Raw genomic sequence first — 22,771 nt, forward strand, 5'->3', positions numbered from 1 at the left:
TTCCAGATTTTATGTAGATTTAAGAATCACCTCTTTGTATAACAATGCAATTCAATGCAAAGTTGTTGAAAATGTCACAGATTCCTCTCATTTTTGTTTGCAGAAAGTTGTTTTCCTCTCTGATTTTTCCTGATGAATATGCCCAAGATAGAAATCTGAGACTCTTCCTTGATGCTTCTTCTTAATTATCACTTCGAGTGTCATCTCTGTCATCTCTCTCTTTCCAAATGTCACATACCTCCTCCCCAGAAGCTTCTGTTTTTGTTTTAGTTGAGAGGCAGAAAGAAGGAGGTGTAGGGGAGCAAAAGATAAAAAACAAATGGAATAAAGGGCACTGATGTCCAGTGTGCAGTGTGATGAATTTTTTCGTATGCACATAGCTGAGTAACCACACCCAGATCATATCTGATAGCTCCCTGGTGTCGTTCTCTAGGTGTCCCCACAAGCTTCCAGGACCTCCTCATCTGACTTCTGCCACCACAGACGCATTTTGCCTGTGCTTTAACTTCATATATGAGGAATCCTGTAGCCTGCAGTCTTTTGTGTGTGGTTTCCTGTGTCCACGTCCATTTTTCTAACATTCCTTGTCTGCCTCTACTTTCCCTCCCTTCGTGTCCTCCTGCGGGGAAGCCGTTTTTCCAGTTCACAGCGCTGGCCACAAGGGGGCAGCAGAACCCGGTGGAACCTGGGCTGATCCAGCAGGGCAGCCCTTCTCTTGGCCCCCGGGTTTCTCCTTCTATCCCAGTAGCACCTCGTTTCTGGGCTGCTTCTCAAGCGGCTGCTGCAGATTGATCCTGCTGCCTCCCTCTTTGATACCTGGTGCTTTAGAGAGGATTTCTGGAGTGGAAGATTGGAGCTTGGTCTCCAGTTCTGGAGCATGCACTCCTTTCAGTAATGTATTTTCAACAAGCAGCTATCAAGTGTTTGGAAATGTTGTACAGATTCTAAAAACAAACACAAATAGCACATTAAAAAAGAGTTAAGATGAAAGGTATTCTAACATTTCTTCTGCCTCCCCTCCTGCCCCCAGATCCCTGGAGCACCTCTGGAGCTGGTTTGCCCCTACCTGGTGGCCCCTGTTTAGGGCTCAGCTGAGCTTTAGTGAGGCCTGGAGCCTGTGGGTTTGACACACATAACTCAGGGAAGGTCCCTTCATGTTGTTGAACCTCTGTCTCTCAGCTGTAAAATGAAGAAAGTAAGAGTTTCCTCTGAGGATTATAATAAAGTATGAGCTGTTCAGAGTAAAATTGGCCCTGGGTGAACAGTGTGCCCGAGTTTTTGGTGACATCATTAGAGAGCAGGGCCTGGCCTCAGGGTTAGCCCACAACTCAGCCTGTGGAGACAAGTCTCCTGACATGAAGGAACAGGGTGGGCATCCTAGGGACTGTTAGAACTGTTGCAGGAACGGGGATCCCTTCCAGGGCCCGAAAATGGGCTCTTGTCTAACACTTGGAAATGAATCGTCTGAGGAAACACACATGCTGACAAAGCAGGAGATTTTATTGGAAAAGGGCGCCCTGGGGGAGAGCAGTAGGGTAAGGGAACCCAGGAGAACTGCTCTGCCGCGGGCTCAGTCTTGGGTTTTATGGTGATGGGATTAGTTTCCTGGTTGTCTTTGGCCAATCATCCTGATTCAGTGTCCTTCCTGGTGGCGCACACATTGCTCAGCCAGCGAGAAGGATTCTGGGAGGTAGTTGAACATGTATGTCAACCTTTGATCTTTCCTGAACTCTTCCGGTTGGTGGTGGCTTATCAATTCCATGTTCCTTACCAGGACCTCCTGTCATAAAACAATTCATGCAAATGGTTACTAGTGTGCCTGGGCAGAGTGGACGGTTTTCAGTCATTGTGCCTCCCCAAATAGAGCCAGCCTCTCCTGCCTTTCCTGCCCCAGACCTCTCTTCTCTATTTCTCCTCGGGACGGAGGCCAAAGTGTCAGACCTTCAAGTGGTTCTCGGACGTTGGTACTCAAATCCCTCTGAGCAGGACTTGCCTGACTAACCCTTGGCCATGGGTGGGCCTGATCTATGGGATTGGGAGAGTGAGTAAATACTTCCCAGGTCACTAAGTGAGTGTATACTCAGGTCCTGTACTCAGGGCATGTACACAGGTCACTGCCATGTGGGCAGTACAAACGCTTACACTGTAAATCGTACACTGACATCTCAGTGCCTGGAGACATGCATGAGACACTCTGGGCAGATGTGTCCATTCTGGAGTCCGGTCCTGCATGTGCCAGGGTAAATGCAGGGGGATCCCTCCCCTTCCTCTTTGTCCTTTTTTTCTCTCCCTTTCTCCTTCCCTCCCTCCCTTTTTCCTTCCTTTTCCCCTGCTCTTTCCTTTCCTACATCCTCTTTCTGTCTGCCTTCTTTCCCTTTAGAACCTCACTGTTGAAGCTGAATCTGGCTTCTGTACCCAGACACCATATTAAATCTTGGAAACAGAGTGTTGGATGAAGTAGAAAATAGTCGCTTTATTGTTTTGTCAGGCAAAGGCGGCCACAGTGGACTAAAGCCCTCAAAACTGTGTGATCCTCCCTGAAGAGGGCAGTGAGGAGTTCTATAGTAATATTTTCAAAAAAAGCATGATCAGCTCGTGGACATTCTTCTGATGGGTTGGTGGTGAGGTGAGTGGGAGTTAGCATCACCAGCCTTCTTGTTCCAACTGATCTGGGGTCTCTGTGCTTGTGGTCGGCATTCCATCCTTGTTAAACATTAACTTCTCCCCCGGTGAGGGTTTTAGTATCTCTGAAATAACTCAAAGATATTTTTGTGTGTTTCCTTTGATGGGGAATCAGACCTTGCCCCAAGGCTGCACTACTGTATCTCTTGACTGTTCCTCTCTTATCTCACATCCCCTCTCTTCCTTAATTAACAACCACTTGAACCTGCCTGTTGGACTCAGGGAAGGTCTTGGAGGTTGAATGAATCCTATTTTCTATAATCAGAGAAATTCGAGGCACAGAAAGGCTTTTGTGCCCAGGAGTCCCATGGGTTCCTGCTTGGTATCATAATCTTTTATTGGTGAAATAAAACATATTATATTTCTGTAAGCCTCTGTGACTCCTCAGTCTCCCTCCTTTACCTTTAGACATTGCAAAGAGTTGGACACAACTTGGGGACTGAACAACAACGACAACAATCTCAGGGCTTGGGTGGGAGCGATGCCTTTTCATGTTCCTGGAAGGAATCTCAGACTTTGGAATCAGAGTGGATTGTCAGAGGATGGTGGAGTCAGTGGCATGGGCCAGGTGGACTCTGCAGCTGACCTCCAGGTGGGCTGGCAGCACGCACTCTCGGGAAGGACTGAGTGACCTAAGCATGTCCTGAGCCGCCTTTGCTGGGTATCCCAGTTTTGGAGATGACAGCCTGTGGTGGGAGGGCCTCTCCTTCCTCAGCAGAGGGACAGAAGTGCAGGTTCAGAGGAAGGTCATGGCCCCCAGTGTTTCCTTGGGCTCCACCCAGCAGGCTTCCAGGGTAGACCTTGCTCACTAGCCAGGATATCATGGTTAGAGAACAAAAGAAACCTTTTAAGACTGAAATAAAATCATTGCCTCTGGAGTGTGTGTGTATGTGTCTTTCTAAAAATAGCTATCAAAGGAATTGTTTAAACTTTGCCTACAGTATAAATTAATCTAATGAACTATTCAACTTAACAATGTGAAGGACAATAAGGTTTCCAGATTGTATATTATTTAAAATAGGAGTTTAATTCTTTTCATCTACTGTAACATTTTAAAAATCACAATTCATTTTATATCACTATGGTTTTATGGATTAGAAGTTTTTCTGAAACTGTTTGAAAGCTCCTGAAGCAAATTAAAGATAAGGGATACTATGACTGTTAAATATTAACCTTGTTAACATTAAGATAATTTATATTTGGAGAAAGAAAAGTCTTCTGTGGTGAGTGAGCAAGAAGCAGCTGGCACACGACCCTGATGCCTGGGTAGCGGGGGAGGTCAGTGAAGTTGGCTGTTTTTGTCTACCTTGCCAGTGTGTTCAAGTGTTCTTCCAGTGTACTTCCAGAAAAATCTTTCCTGTGCTTTGTCATTCCCGCCCCTCTCTCCTCCCAGTATGGACTCAAAGGGCTGGCATTCAGGGTGAGATAAGCTTTCTAGTCAGAGCATCTTGGGGCATGTCTGAGTCCAAGGTCCCTGCTTGTTCCTGCTTCCTGTGGAGTCGTGTGGAGCTGGGGGTGGGGTGGGCTGGGTTTGAGGGCTGGAGGAGGATTGAGGGGGCAGCCTCCTGCAGCCTGTGCGGGATTTGGACTAAGTGTCCTCGATGGCAGCACTCATGTCTCGTTTCATGTCTGTCTGCACATGTGAGAATGAAGTAGCATAAATGGAATTTGTGTGGCTTGGTTCTTGGCACTAGGAAGTATTCAATAAAATATGGTTGTTATAAAATTCCTCTAATGTTTCTGAGACCTTAAAAAGTCTTGTGGTGAAGGGATTGGTGGTGTAAGTGGGGCATAGAGATTAGGGGGGCCCTGGAGGCTAATTTTTGAACTTGTCTCATTAGATCTCCTGCGGTTAATATAAATATTCCAAATATTCCTGAGTCCAGGTGGATATTAGAGGGAGTGGACCTTTTGAGGAAGACAAAGTGGGATGTGTTCAGGTATACTCTGATGGTCTGGGTTTGCCCAGAGCTGTAACACCTCAGATCAGACTTCTGGGCACTAATCAACAATTTGTGGTTTTGTGGGTCTGCCGGTCCTTACTCTGTGGAGACAAATATAATGGGTCGTTCAGAACCATCCGGAGTGAACACAGGCTGAGAGAGACTTGCTGAGTGTGTGGCTGTGAATGTGAGGTTTGGTTTTCTAATCTGTAGAATGAAGATAATAGTGACAACCACGAGGCAGAGGTGAGGAGGGAGAGACACGAGCCCAAGTCGCCTCAGACCTGACCCACTGACACTGGGACACTGGGCAGGCTGGAGGGAGCATTGTGCTTGTGTGTGCTTAGCCGCTCAGTTGTGTCTGACTCTTTGTGACCCCATGGGCCCAGGGTCCTCTGTCCATGGGATTCTCCAGGCAAGAATACTGGAGTGCGTTGCCATGCTCTCCTTCAGGGGATCTGAACATACTGACTCCCACCCTGCAGGCGGACTCTTTACTGTCTGAGTTACCAGGGAAGCCCTGAGGGAGCATTAGTTGTGGTTGAACCTGGTGTTGCCAGTCCATGGCTGTAACTAGTGAAGTCTTTATGTCTGGGGTAGACAGGAAAGCTGGAGAAGGCAATGGCAACTCACTCCAGTACACTTGCCTGGAAAATCCCATGGATGGAGGAGCCTGGTAGGCTGCAGTCCATGGGGTTGTGAAGAGTCAGACACGACTGAGTGACTTCACTTTCACTTTCCACTTTCATGCATTGGAGAAGGAAATGGTAACCCACTCCAGTGTTCTTGCCTGGAGAATCCCAGGGATGGCGGAGCCTGGTGGGCTGCCGTCTATGAGGTCGCACTGAGTCGGACACGGCTGAAGTGACTTAGCAGTAGTAGCAGCAGACAGGAAATCAGAGATGGGCAGGTGGTGGGGCTGTTGTAGCCTTCCAGAGGTTGACTCTATTAGTTCAGAGTTAGCAGTCTTCCTGTTTCTCTGTGGACTAGAGTGTTCTGTGAAATTGGACAAGGTTGAGTAGCCCATGTGCTGCTGAAGAGACTCCTGCCAGTCAGCTCAACCAATGTTTATGGCGTGTTTCCTACATGCTGGGAAAGAGTGCCTCCTCTCCTGGATTCCCTCGACATTCCTCAGGTGAACACAAGTCAGGGCTGTGGAGGAGACAGGGTGCCACCCAAACCCCAAAAGGCTTGTGTATGGATCTCATAATGGGGGTCAGGAGGTCAGCAAAGCATGCCTTGAGCAAGGTCATTTGAGGTGAGAACTGTATAGTGGACCGTGAGGAATGTTGGGGAGGAGCAGTATCATCCAGTGGCTGGTGAGACCAGTAAGGGGGCAGCTGGGAGAAGCATGGGATGAGGTCAGATAGGAAGTTGGAGGCCTCAGAGCCACGGAGGTGAGGTTGAAGCAGAGGGGTCCCTTGAAGGGTGAGGCATAAAGTTGACATAAACTGACCTGCAAGCTTCATGACATTGGAAAGAAAATGACCTGGAGGGAGTGAGGCTGGAGGTGGGGCGGGAGACCCATGAGGAAAACTCTGTGTCAGCAGAGAAATGAGAGTATGTGATGGCTGTTAGCATGAATTTGTGAAAATCTTGAATGTCTTGGAAACACGTTTCATGGGAGAGTGGGATGTGAAAGATGCCCTTCAAATTTCCACAGAGAAAACTGGGTGAACACAGGTGTCCTGTACTAGGTAAGGAAAATTCAGGAAGGGATGAGCTGGAGAGGAAGAGCAAGTCCCGTTGGTTTTGTTTTGGAGACCAGAGAATCAGGCCTTTCCTGGTGTTCGCTGGGCCTGGCAGAAAGGGGGTCTGAATGACTGTGCCCAGGCCATGGGTGATACACAATCTTAACAAGCCTTAGGGCACTGTCCATTCAGCCAAGGTTCTGGAAACACCTGAAGCCTGGGGGTTAGCCCCTGTGGGCCAGGTTGTGGGAGTTCCTGGGTCATCTGCTGGGGAAGAAAAGGAAGCAGCCAAGGTGGGGACTGTGCCCTGTGCACTTTACTAGCCGACATGGAATCAGGCGGGGGCTAGGTGCTGGTCTGTGTAGACTGTATGCTGCACACAGTCCCCACTTCTGAGGTTAGAAGGCTGCCAGCCTGGAGTATGTCTTCCCAGGTGACGAAGTAGTAAAGAATCTGCCTGCCAATGCAGGAGACCCACGTGATGTGGGTTTGACTGCATGGTTGGGAAGATCTCCTGGTGTAGGAAATGGCAACCCATTCCAGTATTCTTGCCTGGAAAATTCCATGGACAGAGGAGCCTGACAGGCTCAGTCCATGGGATCACAAAGAGTGAAACTCAGCCGAGTGACTGAGCACACACGCACGGCCTGGAGTGGAGCACTTGTCGAGAACGGTCATCGAGTGTGTGTCTATGTGTCCCCCTCAGGGTGGTTTCAGCTTTACTTGAATCCACTCTCTTGTTGCTGCTCCGATCAGGCTGTTTACTTCTTGATAACCGGGTGACTGTCCAGAGGGCAGGGCAGAGTCTGCCGGGACTGCTTTTTCCAGGTTTCACTTTCCAATAGTGAAGGAACCAGAGAAGGGCGGACTGAGCTGTCCGGGATCGTTCCCGAGGGTCCCACGGTCTGGTCTCTGCAGACACCCCTGGGCCGAGCTCTGCTGCTTCTCCACTGTCCTGAGACCACCTGGCCCCAGACATGAGGAACTCAGACTTGGATCTGGATCAGGATTGGGCTCTGAGTGACTAACTTCAGGTGCAAATTCTGAGGACAGATTTGGGGTCTGCCCAGGGTCCCTGAACCTTCTCATGCTGCTGAGTTTAGAGACGCCCCTGAAGTCCTGGCCTTTCAGAGCAGGTAAGTGGGTTTTGAAGACACTTGTGGGCGAGAAGAGCAAGCAGGGAGCAGCAGGGTTGAGGAGGAGGCTGAGCAGGTGCGGGGCTGGGGGCAGGGTGGGTGGTGCTGGATGGTGGAGTGGCTCTAGGGAGACCCCGGACCACCACAGTGAGGGGTGAACCTTCACTCATTTGTTTCAGTGTTATTGCTGTAGCACTTATAGTAATAGGCTGTTTTCTAATTCCATGTAGTGACTACAAATATAAATTCATGTGATTCTTATGAAAACCTTGAGATGGAAATGCTGTTAATATCCTCATTTTGCAGATGAGGAATAACACAAAGATGGTTAAGAAACTTGGCAGACAGGGGCCCAGTCTTGGGTGGAGGACTCAGTGCTTAGCGCCTAGTATCTGTCCTTCCCAGGACCCTAAGCTGCCTCCTCCCCCACCTCAAACATTTAGTGTTTTGGGGTCTTTTCTCTGATGAGGACTCATTTTTTCACTTCGGCTGCTCTGTTTCCACCGGGATCTCCAACCCCAATGCAGAAATCTTCTTTAAATTCAGTGGGGATGAGGATTAAGCTGTCTGTGGGGACTGACTGGGTACCTGGGTGCGGGCCTTGTCCTTGGTCCCTGCAGAAAAGGGCTGGGTGGGGTTGAAGTGCAGGTGAACTAACCCAGCAGCAAAGGCAGCACACATGCCTCTGAAAGACCCACAGTCCCCTTGAGGAGGACGTTTGTAGGGCCCCAAACACTACAGATGGTGACTGCAGCCATGAAATTAAAACACGCTTACTCCTTGGAAGGAAAGTTATGACCAACCTAGATAGCATATTCAAAAGCAGAGACATTACTTTGCCAACAAAGGTCCGTCTAGTCAAGGCTATGGTTTTTCCAATGGTCATGTATGGATGTGAGAGTTGGACTGTGAAGAAGGCTGAGCGCCGAAGAATTGATGCTTTTGAACTGTGGTGTTGGAGAAGACTTGAGAGTTCCTTGGACTGCAAGGAGATCCAACCAGTCCATTCTGAAGGAGATCAGCCCTGGGATTTCTTTGGAAGGACTGATGCTAAAGCTGAAACTCCAGTACTTTGGCCACCTCATGTGAAGAGTTGACTCATTGGAAAAGACTCTGATGCTGGGACGGATTGGGGGCAGGAGGAGAAGGGGTCGACAGAGGATGAGATGGCTGGATGGCATCACTGACTCGATGGACGTGAGTCTCAGTGAACTCCAGGAGTTTGTGATGTACAGGGAGGCCTGGTGTGCTGTGATTCATGGGGTTGCAAAGAGTCAGACACAACTGAGTGACTGATCTGATCTGAAGTGGGAGCTGGCCTGTACTTCACAGTGAGGAGCTGAACCTGGGTCTCTGTCCCTAACTGGTAGACAGGTGTTGCTGGTGGTTGTGAATAATGGGGAAATGCAGGATGGTCCCAGCTTGGGGCCCCCGGTGCTGGGAAAGGAAGCACCTGGTATTCTGGGCAGAGTGGGCTGGGCTGCAGGTGCCATTGGGGTGGGAAGGGAAGGGGGGCGTTTTTCCCAAGCAAACCTTGTGGTTGTTTAGCCCCACAGAGGCTTCCACAGGGCTGGGAGGAGCCCAGGCTCAGTGCTTTCTGGGTGTCAGAGTTGTGGGGAGCCCAACACCTCATCAGTATGGGGATCCAGTGAGGGGCTCTGCTCCTGCAGGACTGTTTCTGGCCCTGAGCCCTCCTCCCCACCGGGGTCCCTGAGCTCTGGGCCAGCCCTGGGTCTGCCTCCTGCCCTGTGTCTCTCCAGCTCTGAGGAGATGGAGGACTTCTTCCATGGCTCTGTGCTCTGCCACCTCATCTCTCTGCTCCTCTTCACACAGCTGCCTTCCGGGGGTTTCGCACGTGAGTATACCTCACCCCTCTTCCTGTGTGGATTCCTGGGAGCTGGGCTGGTTCTCTCCATTAGGAGTGGGTTGCTGTTTGAAAAATCTCTTCTCTAGAAAAATTATGATGGTCCCCAAACCAGTAATTGTCATTCAGTTTTTGAGAGTCTTTAATCTGGTAGCTCAGATGGTAAAGTGTCTGCTTATAATGTCGGAGACCTGGGTTCGATCCCTGGGTTGGGAAGATCCTCTGGAGAAGGAAATGGCAACTCACTCCATTACTCTTGCCTGGGAAAATCCCATGGACGGTGGAGTATGGTAGGCTACAGTCCATGGGGTCGCTAAGAGTTGGACATGACTGAGTGACTTCACTAAGCCTAAATATAAAGACTATAAGCCTTATAAGTCTTTAAGCCTCAAGGCATATCAAAATGCCTTGATAGTTATCCATTGAGGTGTTTATGATGTTTTAAAAATTCAACTATGGCATATGTGACAGTATCTTTCATATCATTTTTTTGTGTAGTATCTTTATTTTACTCAACACATTCATTATTTCTTTCCATTTCTCATATATTTACAGAGTATTGAACATGTGGTAGGTGCTTTTTATGAACAAACCAGGCAGATTCGTGTCTTTGTAAAATCTTACAATGTAGCAGGGAGCCATGAACAATAAATGCATGAAAGCAATATAATGAATAGTTTTTTATAAGCAATGAGAGGAGAAGCAGTGAAGCAGCATGGGGTAGAGGGCAGTCAGGCATGTGGAGGTGGGAAGTGGGCAGCAGTGTTCAGTGAGGTGTTTGTTCAGTGAGACAGTGAGGTAAGAATAAAACCTGGAGGAGGGGGTGAGCCTGTGAGGGTTCCAGTGGAAGCATGGCTTCTGCAAGACAGAACAGCCAGTGCAAAGCTGCCTGTGGGCCTGGATTGTTCAAGGGACTGTGGAGGCAAGCCTTGGCTAGAGCAAAGTGAAGGAGAGGGTGAGAAGTAGGAGCTTGGGTCCAGAAGCCCTGGGTGTCATCCCTATCGGGCCTTTGGCCCACTGAATGGACTGAAGAGAGTCGGCAAAGCTTTGGGTAGAGTAGGGACATGGTTTACAGGTGGAAAGAGCTGCAGACTTGGGAGTGAGGAGAGGAGACCCTGGGAGGCCAGTGTACTGTCATCCTCCAGGTGAGAGGCCACGGTGACTCAGATTAACTCTCATCAGCTCAGGAGCTGAGGAGTCATTCTCTGTAGATCCAGCAGGGCCGTCCTGCACAAGGGTCAGGTCGTGGCTCATCCTCCAGGCCTCAGAAGGCAAAGAGCTCTGAGAAGATGTCAGTGGGGTAAATATGGGCACTTGTGGGTGAAAAAAGTGAAGGTAGGCTTTTAATGGAAACAATATTTGTGTCTAGTTTTTAGCGCACATTTGAGCTGGGGAGAAAGTCATGAACACAGATAAATTTAGCTCTGGAATAGAATAGTGTGGCTATACTAGGATGTGACTGAATGATCAAGGAGTTTTGACTTTGACCACAGGTATTCTCTTTGGTCAGGGTTCAGTCCTGCCCAAGATGGGCAGGATAGATCTATGCTTCTCAAAGTGAGGCCTCAGGAACATCAGTACCAGCATCTTGGGGAATTGTTTAGAAATGCACTTCCTTGGGCCCAACCCAGACCTTACTGAATCTCTGGGGGCGTTGGCCCAACACTGTGGTTTTATAAGCCCTCTTGTTGATTTTGCTGCATGCTGAAGGTGGAAACCATTGAGCTAGAATTTTCCATGGAAAGGTGTGAAGACAGTAATACAGATGGATGAGGGACTCTCTTTGACATCTTTTCTGGGTCACAAACTCCAGTACTTTGGCCACCTCATGTGAAGAGTTGACTCATTGGAAAAGACTCTGATGCTGGGAGGGATTGGGGGCAGGAGGAAAAGGGAACGACAGAGGATGAGATGGCTGGATGACATCACCAACTCGATGGACGTGAATTTGAGTGAACTCTGGGAGTTGGTGATGGACAGGGAGGCTGGGCATGCTGCAGTTCATGGGGTCGCAAAGAGTCGGACATGACTGAGTGACTGAACTGAACTGGGTCACAAAATTATCATCAATCTAGCTCAAAATAGCTGTGAATCATCACAGCTCAACCTATCAGGTCAGGGTTCATCCCACCCAACCCCTGTCCCCAGCCTGCCTGGGGCTTTCCATCATATTGAGCATGTGTTCTGCGCTCCCTCTGTGTCTCCTCCTCTCTCACTCCTGTGTCTGTGTCCACAGAGGAGTTCATCGTGATGGCCCCCCCGGACCCCATTGTGGCAGTGCTGGGCGGGGAAGTCCAGCTACCTTGTCGTGTATCTCCAGCCATGAGTGCCGAAGACATGGAGCTGAGGTGGTTCCGCTCCAAGTTTTCAGAAGCTGTGTTCATCTATCAAGACCGACTCGAGCAGAAAGAGGAGCAGATGGCTCCTTACGCAGGGCGGACCTCACTGGTGAGGGACCTCCTCATCCAGGGAGAAGCTGCTGTGCGTATCCAGAATGTCAGTGTTTCAGACAATGGGCTGTACACCTGCTTCTTCAGAAAGGGAGGCTTCTATGAAGAGGCCAGTTTGGAGCTGAAGGTGGCAGGTTGGTGACTTGATATTTTTGATCCTGGAGTATTGGAGTTGGGAGGAACTTCAGGGATAATGGCAATCAACCCCTCATTTTATAGATATGGAACAGGAGATTCATCCACGCATTCCATTATTTGGTACAAACATATTGAAACCCTACTCTATGTCACATCCTGTTCTGGGCACCTGGGATGCATCAATGAACCAAATGATGTTCCTGTTCTGTGGAGCTTACATTCTAGAGGCAGTACTTGAATACTTTGATAAATAGGTTATAGACGAAATTAGGAGGTGGTAAGTATTAATACTTATGATAAAAGGGCAAATATAACAGTGGAAGGGGACCAGGATGGGGTGGGGTGGGCTTGTGTTATATAGGGCCTCAGGTTGGGATTTTTTGACAATTTGAGCAGAAGCTCAAAGGAAGTAGGGATTTAGCCACGTAGATATCTGTGGGACCAGAGTTCCCAGCAGAGGAAACACCTGGTGTGAAACCCTGAGGCAGGAGTGTGGCTGGAGGAGGAGTGGCTGGAGCAGGAAGCCCTCGTGGTTGATAAGATGAGTGGAGGGTTGTAAGAGATGACAACAATTGAATAAAGATATGTTCTTGGCATGGGGTGCACAGAGAAAGGACTGATTAATGCTCTGTCTGGTGGTCAGGAGAATTTTGCAGGTAATATACACTGAAAGGGGCACCTGAGTTCACTAGATCAGGCTGCAAAGAGCCCTTGAGGTTGATGGACTGGAATATGAGAAGTCAGGGGAGAGGAGAAGAAAGGAGAGGAAGAGAGAAGAGAGGAGATAGAGTGTGGTGATTGCAGTTGCTAGCAGTTAACCAGAGTCCTTGGTGCTGCAGTGTGGTCCCTGAGGGGCACAGACAGTGGAAGCTGGGGGGAAGAGGAGAGGCATTTGAGGGGCAAGGTAGATGCTAGGTTGTAGAAGACTTTGCATGCTGTGCTATGGATGTTGATGTACCACTGAGGAAATTTTAAACAGAACAGTGCCTGGGACATTTCTTTGGTCAGCTGTGAAGAGGGTGAATGAAATGTGAGCCAGGCTAAAGGCATGGATATAGTTACGAGGGTCACAGGATGACCCCCAGAAGAGGCAATGGGATCACATAGAGGGACGAGGGGATCAGACATCTGTGATGTTTAGAAAGTAGAGCAAGCTGAGTGAGTGGGTTTGGGGACACAGAGTTTGGGGGGAAGAGGAGACTGCAGAAACTCTGAGAGTTTTGCATTGGCTGTTTGTTGTTTAGTGGTAAGAATATTAAAAATTATGTGTGTTGATTGAAGAAAAACACACAACTTAAGAACTGTGAGCTGTATTTTATTCAGGGTCTTACTGAGGGGCATATAATCCAGGAAATAGCTTCTCAGTAGCTCGGAGAAACTGCTCTAATGAGGTAGGGGGAGAAGCCAGTTTATACAGGATTTTGGCTAGGGAACAAGTGCAGTCAAGCACGCTTAGTATGCTAAGTGGCTTCAGTCGTGTCCGACTCTGCGACCCCATGAACTTGTAGCCCACCAGACTCCTCTGGCCATGGGATTCTTCAGGTAAGAATACTGGAGTGGGTTGCCATTTCCTCCTCCAGGGGATCTTCCCAACCCAGGGATCTAACCCGTGTCTCCTGTTGCTCCTGCATTGCAAGTAGATTCTTTACTGCTGAGCCACTGGGGAAGCCCAGAAGTCAAGCGTACACTTCAGTAAATGGTTACTGTTTGCCACAAGGATCAGATATCTCAGGTAACAATATTAGCACTTTTCTAGGAAGATGGGGTCACACAGAGTTGGACACTACTGAAGTGACTTAGCAGCAGCAGCAGCAGCAGCAGGAAGATGCAAGAATCTAGGTTCACTAAATATTTTTTGCTGAGACATCTCTAAGTATCTAAGGGGCCTGTTTTTCCAAAGCACAGAGTGCCTTGCCCTATTTTCACCCTGAATTCCATTCAGAGTGTACTGTCAGTGAGTGACTAAAAGGTTAATGACTTGGTTCTTGTAGAATTGGATGGTGGGCAAGATTCTTTGCTTTATGTATGTTAGTTATCTGTTGTCAAGATAATGTGCTGTGTCACATTATCACAAAGATAATGTCACGAAGATCACAGTGGTGTATAACAATAACCATTTATTTAATTCAGGCATGAAGGGAGTACAGCTAGTTTGGGCTGTATTTGACTAATCTTATCTGGGTTTATTCATACCTCTTTGGTCATGTTGGGTATAAAACAAAAACAAAAACAAAATCTCCCAAACCAGAAATCATCTTCACAGTTAGTGGAGAAAGAACACAGTTTTGCTACTGAATGGGCATTCAACAAGAATGTGATAGACCTCACAGGCAATCAACTAAGAGATTGTAAAGACAGAAAGATATCTCCCCCCTTTTATAAAGCCAAGCAGATACAACCCATTATGTACTTGTTTTTAAGATGAACAATAACTATTCCTCATGTTGGAGGACTTGATAGCACCATCTGTCACACAGTTCACTCTAAATTTTCCTGGTAATTGAGCTGACCATATATGTTAGCTAATTGGTTTAAGCCAGAGGAAAAACAAATTCTTATGTTTTTATGACAGGAGGTATTTTTACACCTTGTAGCTTGGTGATGGCTGAAGCTGGGCTCCTACCCTCTGACAGGGAAGAGGAAAGTAGGGTGCTGTTTCCCTTGAACTTTATATTTATGGATGGCTCCTAGGTCCAGTGAAAGACATTCCTGGGTCAACATTCTTATCTAGTTCTCAAAAAGGATTTATATACATTTAAAACTGGGGAGAAAATACATACAATTACAGATTTTCTCAAGCAAATATTCTAAGAAAAACAAGGGAAGGGGAATCTCTGCCCTTATTTTCAACAGGGAGAATGAAGCCTGTTATTTTTAATTCATATTTGTCATTACAGTCAGCTGAGGAGGTCACATAAGAACCTTTGCTGGGTCTGTTCATGTGGGTTTGTTCAACTGGCTATTGATTCATCTAGGAAAGTTTCAGCAGGAAAGGCTGCACTAGAGTAAACATGTCCTCCCCCTGGTGGAGAACAGCCCAACGACACAAGGACTTTACGAGCTAGTCACGTGACCTAATCTCTTATTGGCTAGTTGAGTCACAGGACTGGCCCAGAGGCAGAGCGTGGAGGCACCAAAAACTGTGGCAGACAGGGAGCTGGATATAAAGAGGACTGAAGAGTCGGTAATGTTTTTATGCAGAATCCATCACGGTTGGAGCCAAATCACATATTCAGTTCTAGAATTATGAGTTGGAAGTATATGTGAGGACTTTGGGTAGAGGGAAACCTGTGGATAAAAGGAAGGGAGGTTCAGGACATAGGGTTGTTCGATGACTTAATTTTGGTGGTGATTTACAAAAAGAGGCAGTGGGTGTGGAAGCAGATTCCCTGGGAGAGAGTGTGATGTGAGGAGAGTCAAGGATAAGGGTGGACCTGGGACCACATTCCTCCCCCTGTTTACAAGGCATCAGCCCTTCCAACTGCATAGCTGGGGAGAAGGGACTTAGCTCTCTGAGCCCATGGTTCCCGTGCTTTTTCCTTCTGTTCCTTGAGACAGGGCCACCTCCTTGTTCCCTGTGGGAGCAGGCTGTCCCCAGAGCCCCCAGAATGCCAAGTGCAGGGCACCCCCTGGAGTTGTGCTGGGTCCCTGGGCTCTACATCTTGCCTCCCGCAGGTGTGGGCTCTGCCCCTCAGGTGTGCATCACAGGGCCTGAGGAAGATGGTGTCCGCGTGGTGTGCACGGCCTCGGGGTGGTTCCCGAAGCCCCAGGTGCAGTGGAGAGACCTCAGCGGAGAGAAGTTCCTGGCGTTCTCTGAGGCCCACACCCAGGATGCTGAAGGGCTGTTCAGCGTGGAGGCGGCGCTGGTGGTGAGAGACAGCTCTGTGGGGAACGTGACCTGCTCCATCCTCAACCCTGTCCTGGGCCAGGAGAAGGCCATGGCCATTTTCATCCCAGGTCAGAGGTGCTCCTGTCTTCCAGCGGGGCTGGAGGAGGGGGCTGGGTGTTCCTGGGTGTTCCAGGCTGGGCTGTCCTGGGCGGGGGCCCTGATGGGGTGTCTGGCTGGGCCACAGAGCCCTTCTTCCCTCAGGCCTCTCCCTGGAAGGTGGCTTTCTCAGTGAGCCTGACTGTGCTGGTGATCTTGCTCCTTGGGGCTGGATGTTACACCAAGAGACAGCATTCCATGAAGATGCAGGTGAGGGGAGAAAAGGAGACTCTGTGCCAGACTAGCGAGCAGGACCGTCAGACAAAGGAGGAAGTGCTGAAGGACGCAGGTAAGGCAGGACAGGGGTCAAGGCTGGTGAATGTGGCAGCTGGTGCTGAGAGGGAGGAACTGACCACAGGGCCTGAGTCCAGGGCTCTGGGGAAATCCCAGTCCAGAGCAGGTGGCTGGGGAGACCTGGGTGGACAGCTGGAGCTGGGGAGGCTCCGATGGGTCTGCAGTTGGAACGTCTACTTCAGAGGTTACAAACAGAGAGGTGGTATTTTGTGGATTCTTTTTCTTAGGGAGTGGAGTTCATGCTTTTTTGTTTTCACTCTCTTTCAGCTAACCTTCAGGAAGAACTTGGTAAGTTCTGCTTTTCCTCTTGAGCTCTCTGCATCCCCTTCATAGGAGACAGTCTGGTTCTTAGCTCACCTATTTCCTGTGTGTTGCCTTTCAGAGAGGAGGAAATCCGCTTACCTGGCTGGTGAGTGACTCCCCGGTGTCCTTGGGTTTCCTGTCCTGCCTGTGCCAAGGCGCCCCTCTCCTCCATTCTGTCTAGGCATAGAAATGTGGACCCGCTTCCCTGGGAGAGAAGTGGAGGCTTCTAGGAGGCAGAACCCATGCATGGGCTCTCCCAGGTCTGGAATGCTGGTTCCCACCCATTTCTTGGGATCCTGGGTGTAATGATGACCCCAGAGTCTATCATGCATCCTGGGTCTTATTCCAACCCTGACTGACCCACCGTATTAATAGTTTACTGTCCTTCTGTGCATCTGGTTTTCAGTCAGTACCCAGAAGCAAAAGTCATGTGCTGTGAGATTTCATTAAAGGGACTATACAAATAACCAGCTTGATTAAGTTTAGGAGTGTGATCTCCTGTCTCCATCCCAAAACACTGTCCATTCCTTCTAGTTTCTTTGGTTGATGATCAAAAAGGTATGGGGCAGAACTGAGGTGACCATGCACAGAAATGCCATGGAATGAGCTGTCAATACCCCTGAATAGTGCTTATCTCTAGCAATATTTCATCTGAGAAAGATTAGCCACTTTTACCCAGAGCTCATCTCATTTCTTAAAATAGTTCCCATGTCAAGTTATTTCGCAAATGTATTTTTTTCCAGGAAAAAAACTGAATATAATAATGCTTTCTTAAAATTATATAATAATTTATATTTTACTCCCTAAAATGTTTTCACACATAGTAGAATTTTTGACCCTTAGTAGCAAAGGTGAATATAGATAGAATAAGAATTTTTGAGGGTTTTGAGGCAAGAACAGCTGAGTGACTTGCTAAACATCACACGCAGCAGTGGGACAGTGGTGGAAGTCTGTATGGAGTGCGCACAGGCCACCTGACCTGTGCTCCAAGGGATTCCCCACCACACTGGCTGTCTGCACACGGCAGGAGGTCACCTCCTCTCCAGCCTCTCCCCGACTGTAGTTAGTCTCACCTGCAGAGCAGAGGGGAGGCAACGGCCAGTGGATTCACACCGGGCAGGTTTCTTCTGGCTGAGGTCTCACCAGAGTGTGTTCCCTTTCAGCCTGGAGGAAGGCACAGCTGTATGCAGGTAAGTGGTGCTGAGTTCCTGTGGCCTCCCCTCCCCAACCTAGACTCTTCCCCCTTCTCCCTGAGGGGACCCCACAGCAGGGTGGGGTAGGTGTCCTTGGTCTTCTTGTCACCTTTGTAGCATCCACCTGGAGACTGCAGGGACTCCTCGGAACACAGATGCGCCTCCATCCTGCCCGTGCTCTACTGCAGGGCACGGTCAGGGTTAGCAGCACCGTCCCCAAACACCTGGTGCAACTGGGACTTCTTGTGACAGTGACAGCAGAGGGGTCAGTGGTGAGGAGGGACGGCAGCAGGGGACGACCGTGTGGATCAGGGATCGCTCATCTCTGGAAGATGTCAGAAGTCATGCTTGCCTACTTAGGACTCAGTTCTTCCCAAGGGGGCCCTTGATTCCTGATCTGTCTTGTTTCAAAATTCCTTGCCTTTTTGGCTCTAATTTTGTTTTTCCTATTTTCTCCTGGTCCTCTGAGATGTCGATCCCCTCTCTACCTCCTCATGCTCTGCCTCTGTGTCCAGGCTGGGTTTCATCCTCCAAGCCTCTTGGTTGCTGAGGAATTAGTTGCTGTAGAGCACGTGTTCTGAATTTGGGGTCCAAAAACTATGGGGTGTTTCTGGGCTCCTTGGGTGAGGGTCTACGAAAGTTCTTAAATTCTACTCAAAATCTTGTGTATATGTTTATGTGACAGGGACAAAAATCTAACAACCATGATCTTCCTTTTCAGAGAGTTCTGTATTTGCTGATGGGTTCATTTTGGTTGGGTTTATTAGGGGCCATGGGCCAAGACTGGGAAAGAAGAAATGTAAGGGGGACAAAATTATTTCACAGAGAAATGGTGGGAAGCAAATCAGGGATGACAAGACCAGAAGGAGGAGGAGAGGAGGAGATGAGGAGGAAGTGGTGGTTTGTTGGGGAGCACACACAGGGTATGTAAGTTATTTGGGTGCATAAAGTGTGATCAAATCTTTGATATCTCTTTAAGAAATTTCAATAAAGGCATATTTGTCTTTAAGCCATTTTAAAGTAACCATGTAATTCAGTCTGCCTCTGATAATGAGACCATCTCAACCTTCCTGTAGTGGTTACAGCAGGAGTGTGTATGGGGCATCCTAATGTAATGTAAGGTTGTTCTGAGAATGCTTTAGCTTTGACCTGTACCCTGTAAATCCATGCAACATGCCCTTTCCCTGATTGGAATGTTTCTGTTTACAGACAGGAATATAGATCATGAGAGACAGAGAAGGGTAAACCAAGGGTGAAAATGCCTGGGAGCCAGATGCGTGAGGATTTAGGATCCCACCTTAGGGATTCTTACTGATTCACCCTGGGATTTATGTTAAATATGAGGATCAAATAGTCCTCTTTTACTATCTCTCTCTTACCTACTAGATTAAAAAGCGTGTGTTTTAATGTATACCTTGTGTAACCTTTTGTTTTGTAAGGATAAACCCCATTAAGCTAGAATCAGTTTTTATATTGACAAGTGTCAAGTGGGAGGTGGTCAAATGTCAGATCTCTTTTTATTCATAAAATTGGAAAAAATTGTATTAATGATTTGCTGTAGCAATTAAGTGAAGAATAGCATCACACTTGATACCTGTGGAATCTCACAATTAAATGCCAACTCTCTTTTTTTGTCCTCCTTCTTTTTCTTGTTGTTAATCTCTATCAACTGTAGTATAAAAATTTATAACTAGGGATCAGCTAGTGTCTTGGTGAAGAACAAATAAATTAAAATTCATTTTTTCTCAAAGGGTCACATGAGTTAGGCTGCTTTATGTGATCTTATTTCCATCAGGCAAATAAAAGGAATGTCAGTTTCATCATGAACCTGTATTAAGTAGGAACGGTGTAATAAATTTAGCCCCAAAATTGCAAAAAAAAAAAAAAAAAAAAGAGCCATTTGCTAATTTCCATGTTCTAATCTTGTTCCTAATTCTCCACCTGTTGGAGGCAACAGCTCTCTCAGTGCAGACATTTCAGCATTTTAGGACATATAGACTTTGCTTTCCTTTGGTTGTTGAGCTTCCTTTCTTTTTCCCAAAAGCGAGTATGGAGGTTGGAAGAAATTATTTGGCCTTGGGTCAGTTGGGAAAGGGGTCCTTATACTCTTCTTTAGTCATATCAGACCATTGCTCTGGGGAGACAGAGCTTTGGGGCTGGCCGAGGATCAGCAGGTCCTGGCTAGGTATTTGGGTTATCTCCCCCTGACCCTTGGTCACATTGTAAGTTTCTTAATCACATCTGTAAAGTTCCCTTTACCACAGTGTATTCACACAGTCCGAGGTTTAGAACATGGACATCTTTGGGGTCCTCTTGTTGTGGTTCTCCTGGAAGCTTACAACCTCTCTGGGCAATTATAGGGGGAAGCAGATGACTAGATCCAATATTTTGGGTTTTCCTTCACAGGTAGAACTGTTTTTGTTCCACTAACCCTACGAAAAGCAGAAGATAATTCATGAATGTCTTTCCTCTCACTGTATGTCTGTCTTTCTAACTTCAAACATCTCTCTCCTTGCCTTGAAATCTCTCCATTGTCTCCTAACTGAGCAAGATTTCTCTGATGCTGTATCCCAAATTCTCTTCACTAATGACTTATACTCATTCTCTGAGTTCGGTTCAGCTAAGTTATATTCTCTCTACTACTGACTTAGAGGTAATCTGCATGCTCAGTTCAATTAGCTCTTCATAATTGCTTAAGAACCTTGGAAATTTTGATCTCCCCAATTCTTTCTCCAGAAAACCTAGTTTTAAGGATGTGCGGCTAAGGACTTGAGAAAATGTTATTTTATAGTGAAGTTTGGACAATGATCTTTATGTTCAGATTGATATCAAGCCTCTTAACTCCTCAGTATTAAGATTTATGGCTTTGCCTTCATGGTAAGGTTGCAACATGATGGTTCTCTGTGTGTTTGTGAAAAGAAATACATGCATCAGTTGAATATTTCCAAAACATTTCCCCCTATAACTCTCTCAAAAGTATGTTTCATGATACTAAGCACTGACCTTGATATGTACAGTCTCTACAAAACCCTGATATGAAACATGTGTTTTCCTTGTAGATTGGCGGAAGGAGGAGTTCCAGGAATGTGAGTGATTTTGTGTATTTTCTGGATTTTCCTACTGCTGTCCCTGTGGCCTCTCCTTCAGTCCTCAGTGGTGATATAGATGCTGGCACCATCAATAGCGTGGGGTGGGATGTGGTGGTGGTAGTCACACACAGGTGGGGCTGATGACTTTGGCTGATATTGAATGCTAAATAGGCATCCTTCAGCCCTTGGAGAGCAGGCTGGTCCTCAAGGGCTCTGTGACGTATCTCACCCTGAAATCAGTCTTGTGGATCCGTTTCCTGCTTGGAGGCCCATAGACTTGAATCACAAATTTCTATTGTCACGGTGCTTAGCCTTCCTCCCATGTAGCTGGGATTCCTGGTTGAGGGGTGGTTGTGTGTTCTTGGGGAGGGAAGGACCTTGAACGATAGATAACTTTCTCTGCAGGGCCTGTCACTCTGGATCCAGGATCTGCCCATTCATGCCTTGTCATCTCTCATGAAAAGACAAGTGTGACCTGGAAGGACTCCCATGTGAACTCTGGAGATACCTGCAGTGTACTGGGCTTTGAGGGCATCACATCAGGGCGTTGTTACTGGGAGGTGGAAATCAGGGATGGAGACCAAAGCGAGTGGACCCTGGGGGTCTATAGGGAAGGTGTGAACAGGAAGGGCTGGTACAGAGAGTCCCCAGATAAGGGGTTCTGGGCTGTGGGGAGATTTGAAAGAGGATATTGTGCCTGTACATTACCTCCGACTATGCTATCCCTCATGCAGGCTCCCCACCCCAGGCTTAGGGTAGGGGTGTTCCTGGATTACCAGGAAGGGGACATCTCCTTCTACAACATGACTGATGGCTCCCACATTTTCTCCTTCCCTCAGGCTTCCTTCTCTGGGACCCTCTTTCCATACTTCATGATTAGGTCAGGGGACGTGTCCTTGACCGTCTGCTCCAAGGTGGGAGGGTCTGAGGGGCTCCCTGTTACCCTTAGCAATCCTTCTCTGGAGGAGCCTGTGAGCCTCCCAAGGGCGGGGTTCAGCTCAAGCTCTGCTGCTGATGGTCTCCCCGGGGCTGATTCTCCATTGCTCCCCTGCAACCCTGAGGCTGTGTCCCCATAGGGCCTGTCACTGTCTTGGACTCTCGCTGTGGCTCTTCCTGCAGCTTCAGATCCCTTGTGACAGAGGGCCCTGAGGTACAGCCTGGATGGCTGGGAGTCTTGCCCTCCTGCTCTGGAGACAGGGTCTTGGGCTTGTGGTTATGAGAATTTTCAATTCATGCTGTGTGCTCAGGTAACAGATTATAAAAGTTGACTCTCTGAGCTGGTTTGGGGGTAGCCTGAAATTTACTATGGGAAATTGTTTTTCTTTTAGTAATGAAAAATATTTCATGAAGTTTTTATACTGTTTGGATATGCTAAATGATGAGAGGTTGAATTACTCTGCAGACTAATGTCGTGTTTTTGTTGTTGTTTAGTTGCCAAGTTGTGTCCGACTCTTTTGTGACCCCATGGACTGAAGCCCTGAAGGAGATCAGTCCTGGGTGTTCATTGGAGGGACTGTTGCTGAAGCTGAAACTTCAATACTTTGGCCATCTGATGCAAAGAGCTGACTCATTGGAAAAGACTTTGATGCTGGGAGGGATTGGAGGCAGGAGGAGAAGGGGATGACAGGATGAGATGGCTATATGGCATCACCAACTCGATGGACATGAATATGGGTAAACTCTTGGAGTTGGTGATGGACAGGGAGGCCTGGTGTGCTGCGGCTCATGGGGTCGCAAAGAGTCGGACACAACTGAGTGACTGGACTGAACTGAACTGGACTGGACTGAAGCCCATCAGGCTCCTCTGTTCACGGGATTTCCCAGGCAAAAATACTGGAGTGGGTTGCCGTTTGCTTCTCCAGGAGATCTCCCCAACCCAAGGATTGAACTCAGGTTTCCTCCACTGGCAGGTGGATTCTTTAAGGCTGAGCCACCAGGGAAGCCTGGTAGTGTTACTTTATCCTATTTGAGTCACCAGGGAAGCCTGGTAGTGTTACTTTATC

General features: G+C 47.9%; 1 protein-coding gene across 3 annotated transcripts; it reads left to right on the forward strand.

The window, feature by feature from the left end:
* Nucleotides 1-6,989: 6,989 nt before the first annotated feature.
* Nucleotides 6,990-22,305, forward strand: LOC102404201 (butyrophilin subfamily 1 member A1-like). 3 transcript variants are annotated; one of them, XM_044928928.2, is made up of 10 exons: nt 6,990-7,452; nt 9,123-9,307; nt 11,553-11,900; nt 15,580-15,861; nt 15,978-16,178; nt 16,451-16,471; nt 16,566-16,592; nt 17,650-17,676; nt 20,739-20,765; nt 21,174-22,305. In XM_044928928.2, the coding sequence occupies exons 2-10, from the start codon at nt 9,223-9,225 to the stop codon at nt 21,842-21,844; spliced, it is 1,689 nt and encodes a 562-aa protein (XP_044784863.2). In that variant the 5' UTR covers nt 6,990-7,452; nt 9,123-9,222; the 3' UTR covers nt 21,845-22,305. The 3 variants fall into 3 exon arrangements, with proteins under 3 accessions (XP_044784863.2, XP_044784864.2, XP_044784862.2); XM_044928929.2 differs by having other exon boundaries at nt 9,168-9,307; XM_044928927.2 differs by having other exon boundaries at nt 6,992-7,452; nt 9,213-9,307.
* Nucleotides 22,306-22,771: the final 466 nt, after the last annotated feature.

The sequence above is a fragment of the Bubalus bubalis genome, chromosome 2 (genome assembly GCF_019923935.1).
Source record: "Bubalus bubalis isolate 160015118507 breed Murrah chromosome 2, NDDB_SH_1, whole genome shotgun sequence".
NCBI lineage: Eukaryota > Metazoa > Chordata > Mammalia > Artiodactyla > Bovidae > Bubalus > Bubalus bubalis.

Excerpts from the sequence above, each read along its gene's own strand:
- LOC102404201 (XM_044928928.2), top strand. The coding sequence starts at position 9,223 with ATGGAGGACTTCTTCCATGGCTCTGTGCTCTGCCACCTCATCTCTCTG. Across the intron at positions 15,862-15,977 it reads CATGGCCATTTTCATCCCAG|AGCCCTTCTTCCCTCAGGCC; the intron begins GTCAGAGGTGCT and ends GCTGGGCCACAG. Across the intron at positions 16,179-16,450 it reads GGAAGTGCTGAAGGACGCAG|CTAACCTTCAGGAAGAACTT; the intron begins GTAAGGCAGGAC and ends ACTCTCTTTCAG.